At 41.2% G+C, this 9104-nt stretch overlaps 1 protein-coding gene across 3 annotated transcripts; it reads right to left on the bottom strand.

The window, feature by feature from the left end:
• Positions 1 to 1337: 1337 nt before the first annotated feature.
• Positions 1338 to 8175, bottom strand: THG1L (tRNA-histidine guanylyltransferase 1 like). 3 transcript variants are annotated; one of them, XM_088838538.1, is made up of 7 exons: positions 7958 to 8175; positions 6949 to 7125; positions 6048 to 6151; positions 5877 to 5951; positions 4988 to 5076; positions 3731 to 3838; positions 1338 to 2687 (listed from the first exon to the last, which is right to left on the bottom strand). In XM_088838538.1, exons 1-7 carry the CDS (start codon positions 8146 to 8148, stop codon positions 2526 to 2528), a joined length of 906 nt encoding a protein of 301 aa, XP_088694664.1. In that variant the 5' UTR covers positions 8149 to 8175; the 3' UTR covers positions 1338 to 2525. The 3 variants fall into 3 exon arrangements, with proteins under 3 accessions (XP_088694664.1, XP_055286808.1, XP_088694665.1); XM_055430833.2 differs by lacking the exon at positions 6048 to 6151 and having other exon boundaries at positions 5877 to 6046; XM_088838539.1 differs by lacking the exons at positions 6048 to 6151; positions 7958 to 8175 and having other exon boundaries at positions 5877 to 6042; positions 6949 to 7087.
• Positions 8176 to 9104: the final 929 nt, after the last annotated feature.

Raw genomic sequence — 9104 nt, forward strand, 5'->3', positions numbered from 1 at the left:
GCTAGAAACTGTTTCAAGGAACTGTCTGAAGAACGAAAGACATGCATATGGGGCATAATAAATGCTCTACGAGTTAACATTAAGTGTACAATGAAAGTGAAGGATGATGAGTGGACCCTAGTACTGCATTTCTTACACCTAGGCAAAAAGAAATTTACGCATACACCAGAAAGATGCTAGTATTAAAGAAAATTCACCATCACTGATCTTCTAAGTATTGCTAAGCACCTGGAGGAAACGGAGGATCCCACAACTGGGATGGCATATTTGTAAAACCTGGCTGTACTTTAGAGCCTCGGTTTAGCAGAACCTTTTTTGTTTCTTGATGTTAATAGCGTAGTCTACATCAAAGGCCCAGATACTACCCCAACCAGTAGAACCAAGATGTTTCCAGTTACCTAGAGGTCACACGAATCACTTTCCCGTCACCACTCTCCGAAACTGCAGTCCACTGGCATTAATTCTATACTAGTGTATACTTCTGTGTATAAAGTTTCCTTAAGCTTTGGAAAGGAAGTCCAATAAAATACTAGTCTCTTAAGAGAGGATGAAAATTAATATACAACTGTAAAATATACTTTAGAATAAAGACATACTGCAAAATAAAGATGACAAACCAGCCAACAATACTTGGGGTGGGGGGGAGGGCAGGCCATATGGCATGCCAGATCAAACACATGCCCTCTGCACTGGGAACCCTGAGTCTTAACCACTGGACAGCCAGGGAATTCCCATCCAACACTGCTTCGGACAGCATTACTTAATTCAATAGGTATGATTACAGCGTAAATATTAAACCCAGGATATTCCTTTGCTCAAAGCCACCCTCCCCAAGACAAACCTCACTCCTGCAAACTGCTAGCAATTCAACCAGCAAGCACATGTCCTCCTATCTTACAACAAAATCAAGTGATACCTTGTAGTATCACATAACACCCAAGAAAACACAAAACTTTCTTGGGTGGCGGTCTTAAAAATTTGTACAAACACCTATTTATCTATACTTGTTTTGATATAGAATGCTGCAATTTATTTACCATTATGTTTGCCAATCAAGAGCTACATTCTTACTGCCTTCCTTGGCCTATCACAGTGTATCTAGATGTATGAGTCTAGGTATATTGACCACACCCATCGAAAGTCTTTGAATCCCAAACTCTTCATGGGGAGAGAGCTTGGAACTGGCATTTTAAAAGAGCATTTCAAGTAAATTTTTGTATCCAGAAGTCTGTGGACCACCACTGTGATGAAGGGATGTGAGCCTGGCTTGTTTAAGTATGTTCACACGTGAAAGTTGGACTCATATACTGCATTTGTATGAAAAAAAAAAATTAGGCCAAGAGAGTTGAAACCTTTATTTTTTTCTTCTCAAACAAATTTTATCAATTACCAACTGTAAGCCATGTCTCCTATTCCCGTGGAGTGAGAACAGGGAGGGAAAAAAGGCATCAACAGATGGGGTGTCAATTAGTGAGACGAGACCAGCCATAGTCTTTTAAAAATACATTTTCTTGGCTGTAAATTCTACAGTGTAAGACCAGGCACTGTGATGTGGGCTTTTAATTAATTCTTTATAGAGCCAAATTAATCTTTTTCCTCTAAAGTATGAAATGAACACAAACGGAAATGTGAGTTCTCTACCACCTATCCCCACTGCCTCCTCACCCCGGAGGCCACGAGCAGCACGCCGTTCCCGCGGCTCCTCACCCAACTCCAGAGGCTACCTGAGAATCTTTTTCAGGAAGTCCAACGGGAAGGTGACTTTCAAAACTGAAGTGCCGAGACCACAGGGTATCTTCCTCCGGGCTCATTCATTCTCACGTTCCCCTTCTCCTATAGACATTAACTCTCTTTCTCCTGAGAGTAGGCAGCCTTGTTGTGATCACCACCCCTGGTGAGATGATGAGGGTCATGCTGACAACTCCACAAAATCAGTCCACGCAATGTTTATGCAAGAACACCCCAGCTACAACTCGTTAGTTCAGCCCCGGTTGCCAACTTGGATAATGGCACAAAGCTCTGAGTTTGCCCTGGAATTCCTGCATTCACAGGCACTGGGAAGGCGTCGACCTATACTAGCTCCAGGTCTGCCAAAGATGAATACAATTAGGTGGGTGGGAAAGGTGAGGTTACTGAGGTCACTGGATTCTGTGGTAAAGAACAAGCGGGTGACAGAAAAGTTTGGGCTCATCTTCTAGAACAGGTGAAAAAAGCTTGACGAGCCCATGCCACAATCTAAAAATGATTCATCTACAAGGTATAATACAGTTCTTGCTTTATAAAAATAGTACCATGATTTTTTTTTTAAATGCACTTCTTACATTTCAACACTGCAAAAAAGGTGTTCCACTTAAAGCAGAACAAGATACAGCACCCACATCCACCCCTTTTCTCTCCGCTCCCCTCCCAACCAAAGTCATGTCACTCCCGGGACACTTCTGCATGGCACAGATGCTAGGGCCACCAAAGGCCAGGAGACTTGGGGGGCGAGATGGTTAAGCACGCCAGGACTGAAAAGCAGAAGGTCAGCTGTCTTTATCGAGGATCTCTGGATGTTCCTTCCAGAAAGCATCTCCAATGATATCGCGGTGTAAGGGCACCACCATAGTCCTGGTCCGGGTCACTGCCATCTTTTTTCCTTCCATTTCTGCTGGCAGCTTAACTTCTCTTGTTGTGATTTCCTCCACCTATAGGTAAAGTTAAAATACTGACACTGTTAACTACAGAGTGGCTTTGGGACAGAAGACAGAGAAGTGTGCTATATATTTGGTTGCCCAAAACATCCATTTGCGTTTTTCGAAAAACCCAAATAAACTTTTAGCCAACCCAATTCCTCTGACAAATATATATTTTCAGGAAGATATATACCTTACCATACCTGAATTTCTTTAAAACTGAAAATACTTTTTAAACAGTTATACTGCTCTATTTTGAGAGGAGATCTTAGGAACACAGAAGGGACTCTATGTTCCTTGTTAGCAATAACCACAGAATTAAAGATATTTCTGTTTTCCCACCTGTGGGTCCAAAGAACAAATACTTTAAAAATACTAATAAAAGAGCTGAAGTTACCAGTGAGATCCTGAGCTCTTAAGATACTTACTCCCTGAATACTTAAACACATTCATTTCGGAAAAAAATACTTTAGACAGAAGGAAATAAATTTATAGAGACATAATTATGCCCAGGAGCTGGATCAGAGAGAACATATTGGTAGAATTAAGGATTTAGATGAAAGGAGACAGAATATTAAGTTAACTAGGACTGTCTAGAGAATCTCTCGAACATTCTGTAAGGAACAGAACCTTCACATACAACATCAGTTCCTCAAATTATAGTTCTCATGGGATGGGTGGGCCATTTAATGGTCCAGTGTGGGATTTTTTAAAATGTTCTTTGAATGCAAAAATCCTTTTATCGGCACTGTACCTGATAAAGGGGTTTGATTTGATTTGGGGAGAGCTTATGACACAAAAAAACAAAGTCTAAAATTCTGCAATTCTACTTATAGAAGGGGAGAGTCCAGATCACAAACTTGACTGATGAGCTGACAGAGCAAGCATTCATAATAATCACCTATAGCATCTCGTTCTGGAAAGGGTCTAATCTGTGCTAATGACTGGAGCACGCAGTCAGCACATCAGCACGCAAGCAGCAGTCAAGACAAAGTGTGGGTTGGGCACAGGTTTTCCTTCTGACCTGCCTTTTCCCTTAGACATAACAGCATTACCTTCTGCCATATCAACACAGTCCCCTTCCTATACATCAGTGGCTCATTATTGTAGTTGATGTTGAATTCAGAAAATAAAATCTCATTCTTGTCTGCTGCAAGAGTTCCCTGAAGAAATAAAAACAAATATAAAAAGCTTTGTACGTCTCTTCTCTCCCCTAGCCCCACCTATCCATTCCCCTATCTAAACTTCTAGCAACAAATCAAGAAGTGGAAGCATTTCATCAAACATAATATAGGTATTAATGAATTTTTAAGAGCAGTTCAAACCTTATTTAAATACAAAAATCCATAAAGTTCTCTTCTGTAGCAAGTAACTGGCTTCACCAATCACTATTGTGATGGAGTGAGAGGCACCAGCAGTTAAGGGTACTGATTCTGTCCTGGAGAGTTGGTATATCTTATTTGACCCTCATGACCATCTCTGTTTTAGAGATGAGAGCTCAGAAGCTTAGAAAGATTATATAAATTTTCCAAGGCCAACAGTGCTCTTCTACTTAAGAATCAAAATCTAAATTCAGCGCTTCCAAACTCTGGCCACATCTACCAGTCTTCCTATTACTGCTGTATATCTTTATCACTGTTGCTAATAATGACAACAATTTACAGAGTCATTATAATGTACCAGGCATTGTATTAGGACTTAATGAAAGACATTGTCTCATTTCACAGTTTACCTGCAAGTAGCATCTAATAATAAAAGTATTTATTAGTTACTTGCAGCGTGCATCATGCCACTTAAAATTCTCACTATAAACCTGTAAGGTAGGAACAACTATTTTCCACGTTTTACCTACGAAAACCTAAGGCAGAGAGGTAAACTAAACAAAAACATCTGAGTACAATTACTTGACTCCCCAGAGTCTGAGGTCTTAACGATACACAAGAGTCCTAACCCGAAACTCCAGGTCCCCAGCAGGGAATGACAATGATGAAGCAGCCAGGTGGGGCTGACAGAAAAGACGAGCATGTGCCCTGTATAAAGGGCAGTCAATATGCAGCTCCAGCCAAGCATTACCACGTGGGAGTGTGGAGCTATTAATTCTATTTTCCAGCAGAGGACACTGAGGCTCAGGGGGTGGTTAACAATTTACCCACAGTCACAAAGCAAGCAAGCAGCAGACATGCTGTGAGCATGATCTTTGTAACTTTTCAAAACAAAGCTGTAAAAACTTAAGAGCTTAAAAAGATGGCAAAATGTCACAAGAGATCATAAACTGTCGCCCCTGAAGTCTTAATGCAGTAAGATCTATATACCTGTAATCTCTCTTGGGCTTGTAATGGTGTTAAGCCAGACTGCTGTACAAGTGCCCAGAACACCGTATTATAAAGATTATTGATGTGACCTGTAAGGAAAACAGAGTAACACTGTGTAGGGACATAGAATCTTTTTTTAATATTCACCCTTCAAAGAGTACTGGAGTCCAATTTCTCTCCTCTTTAAAGTAAAGAGACCTCCGAAACATTTAGTTACCTGCCAAAAGTCACATACAGGGAACATACAGGGAAGCAGTGAAGCAGGAAAAAACACTTATTTTCTAACAGTTTTATCCTGTCGTTTCAGCTGTGCTTCACACAAGTCTGTTAACTGGTGCATTAAGCTAAGGAATATTTTCAAAGTTATTTGATTTGTATTATTCCCACCTCTTTTCCAATTCTTCTGGAAAAATCAAGACACATCAAATGAGTAAAAGTCTCACAAATATTTCATCATGTAAGGCAGGGTCACAACTCAAATACCCACTAAAGCCAGCATGAGCCTAAGTGTGGAAAGCAGAGTAGGTGACCCCAGAGGAACAACAGAGAAGTAGAGGCTGAGGTACACTGGCTCCTGTGAATGGGCACACGTGCATGCGTGTGTGTGTGTGTGTATAAAGGCAAAAGTCACTATACAGGGTCTGATCAATACTAAGTGGAAATACAGACTTAGTACTGCCAGATCTTCTAATTAAAAAAAAAAAAGCTAAAAGTAAGGAATATTTACATTAAAAAACCCAATTTTTCAAGTATTTTCAACTAATTTTAAAAACCTGAAATACTGCATTTCAAACAAAATACACGAGTCAAAACTATTTTGGAGCATCACCTCTAAAATAACAAATTAATGATATAACTATCAATACATCTGTTTTTTGGTTTCACTTACAATCTGCTTGCCGCCAGCTGAGATAGTCCTTTAGAGTCTGGTTGCTAGGATACACCACAACTCTTCCATCAAAGCCTGGGGGATACAGAAGGGGCTGGTCCTCAAAGTAATCCCGCCAATAAAACACATAGCTGGAGGCGAACTGGGAAACCACGTGAGTCATAAACTTACTTGCAGAAGGCAGGTTGGGTGGAGCAAGAAAAGAGAAAATACTTGACATTAATTCAACGCCATGACAGGGTCTGTGGGTGCAACACAGTGATAACACAAACTGTCTGGAGAGCCAAGAGATAATATGAGTCAAGAAAAACTATTTTAATATTTCAGGTATATATTTAAAATGCAGCCTACCTCTCTTTCTAGCCCTATAAAGTAGTTTACTATTATCAAATGTTTTTCTATAGGATGTGATGTCAATTGATGGTTCAAGAGGATTTTCTTCAAGCCTTGGGAGGAGGGACACCACTGTTTTAAAAACATACCAATTCATTACATGACCTGTTTTCTGTGAAAGTTTGTTTCAACATACTGCCAAATTAAATATGAGATTTGTCTAATTTGTACTGAGATCCTCCTTACTTAAAAGTTTAGTTTCTGTTTCTAGTTTTAATGTTCAGTTTAGAAGCTAAGGTGATGTGAAATGGAAGAAAAAGAATAAAGAAGCATACAGAATGCCCAGATAGCAGATGGAAGTACAACAGTCAACTTCGATACCTATTATCAATGTATCAATGTGTGTGCATGTGTATATATACAAATACATACATACACACACACACATTCTGCAGTTGCAAACTCTACAGTCTGCAAGTTTATGATTAAGATAGTGAAAGTCACTCAGTCCTCCCCGACTCTTTGCAACCTCATGGACTATATAGTCCAAGGAATTCTCCAGGCCAGAATACTGGAGTGGTAGCCTTTCCCTTCTCCAGGGGATCTTCCCAACCCAGATATTGAACCCAGGTCTCCCGCATTGCAGGCAGATTCTTTACCAGCTGAGCCACCAGGGAAGCCCAGGCAGAAGCCAGATGCTGGTAGGAAATTTTCTGAAAGAGCTAGGCCACAGAATTACCTGGCTCTTCTTTTAAACCAATTGGTTTTTCGCTTGAACACAAAGCTGTACTCATCACTCTGTCCATATGCAATCACAATATCCTCCAGTTCGTTCATTACAGTTTGGGCACATTTGGTCATTAGATGAAGAGCACGGCTGTCATTAGGTTTTATAAAGCTGTGTTTCTCAGCAAACCTTCATATGGGAAAAAGAAAAGGGAAAAGGGCATGGCTGCAAGAGACCTTGTCATTAATACCGCAGATTAAACAGGCTGTTCATAAAGGAAGACACTGTAATAGTGCTGTGAGTCCAAACATTCCAGGAGCCACAACCCAATCTATTTCGTTAAGAAACTCCAGTTTGTTTCTTTTCAGCTCTGACCAACTGGGAAAAAGGAACATGTATACTAATCCTCCATTCCCTTTTCTGTGAAATGGGGATAAATTTACTTCATAGGATTGTCCTGAAGGTTAGAGGGAGGTAACAAACATATGCCTGGCTCCTTGGACTGCTCAATAAATTTTAACTACAGTAATCATTACCAAAGTAGCATTTTTAAAGAAATTCCCATCTTTCTGTTACTTTGTTTTTTCTGACTTTTCCCCTCCTGAATCCAGTCCATGTGCCCTGTTACTTACAATGAAACAAGAATATACTCTGTACAGCGTTGCCCACAGCAAGCCCTAAACAGGCCGCTGAACAGTAATCCCTCAAAGAAACCTAACACCCAGTTTGGACATCAGTTGAAGAGCTGAAATAATGCACCCAAGAGTGACTTCTTCCACCACAGCCTTGCCAATGGACACCTCAGGCCAGCTTCTCACCAGGGGAGCACCATGTCTCATTTTTAACTATCCAGACTACTCGCGTTCAAGCCAGTTGTAGCCAGCACATAGCCTGATGCTTAAAGCCGCGCAGTCATTGGCTGCCGCGTTACCATGGTAACCAGGAGCTGCGGGCTGCTACGAAGGGGCCGGGTTCACCGGAAACGCCTACGAGGCACACACCCCTTCCCGAGCTCGCTCACCGATGGAAATTCCTGCCGTCCAGCCGTACCACCACCCAGCAGTGGGGCAGGCATGTGTCGTCAGCCTCGAAGTCCCGCACGTACTCGAATTTGCTCTTTGCCATGGTCGCTCCCAATTTCAAGCACCGTCTCAGAGTGACGGAAGTAGCAGCCAAGCAATCGCGAACTTTCAGTGTGCCAGCAACCCACATTTCCCCCAAGGAAGGGAAAGGAACAGAGAGCTCCGCCCCGGAAGTTCCTGTGTCTTTTCGTGGTCGCTCTAGCCGTAGTGGAGGCCAGCATCTCGCTTGCCTCTCCTTGCAGTTAGTAATGGACTTCCGGGCCTGGAAGGAGCGTTCCAGTCTTCCTTTAGCACGCTCTTTGATTCCTGCCATATGCCCTCCCGGTCTGCAGCAAGTCGTTCTCACGAAATTTTTAAAAATTCACTTCTGGCCAAGTTTTAAGATTTAATTGTGATTTTTTTCTTTCCAAATAGCATTTGTTAACTTGCTGTAAAAAATGTGGTATATATCGGAAAATGTAATTAAGAAAATTAACACGAAGTCTCCCTTCTCCCCGCCAAAGCATTGTGGACGGTTCTTTACGGTCTCTTTTTATATATTATGTTTACACAGGGAACACACAAAATTGGAATCAGACACTTGTACAAATTTTATATTTTTCACCTTGAGTATTTTTCCAACGTCATTATATATGCCAAAGGGTGACTTTAAAAAGAAAAAACGGTCTCATAGTCTAACATATGTAGTACTAAGTTAACTCATTCAAATTTTCACAAAGGCTAAATGTTTGAGATGTTGCTGGTGCTTGACAGCATACCAAGTTGCTTCAGTCCTGTCCAAATCCTTGTGACCCTATGGACTATAGCCTACCAGTCTCCTCTGTCCATGGGATGCTCCAGCCAAGAATACTGGCGTAGGCTGCCATGCCCTCCAGGGGAATCTTCCCAACCCAAGGATGGAATGAACCCTTGGGTCTCTTATGTCTCCTGCATTGGCAGGTGGGTTCTTTACCACTAGTGTCACCTGGGAAGCCTCAGTAAATACTAGTAACAATAAAACTCTAATAATTGTATATTATTGGCGTATAAATCAGGGTATAAAATTATTAGGGTATAAAACCCTAATTGTATAAATCATAATGCTAT

This window comes from Moschus berezovskii, chromosome 8, assembly GCF_049115385.1.
Source record: "Moschus berezovskii isolate FMDL1 chromosome 8, NW_MosBer_1.0, whole genome shotgun sequence".
NCBI classification, from domain to species: Eukaryota; Metazoa; Chordata; class Mammalia; order Artiodactyla; family Moschidae; genus Moschus; species Moschus berezovskii.

What these genes read in the sequence shown, in the direction of transcription:
- THG1L (XM_088838538.1), bottom strand. Translation starts at nt 8,148, where the DNA reads ATGTGGGTTGCTGGCACACTGAAAGTTCGCGATTGCTTGGCTGCTACT. An exon ending in CAGCTGGCGGCAAGCAGATT is followed by an intron (nt 5,077 to 5,876) that starts GTAAGTGAAACC and finishes TTTTCCTTACAG; the next exon opens with GTCACATCAATAATCTTTAT. An exon ending in CTGTGTTGATATGGCAGAAG is followed by an intron (nt 2,688 to 3,730) that starts GTAATGCTGTTA and finishes CTTTACCTATAG; the next exon opens with GTGGAGGAAATCACAACAAG.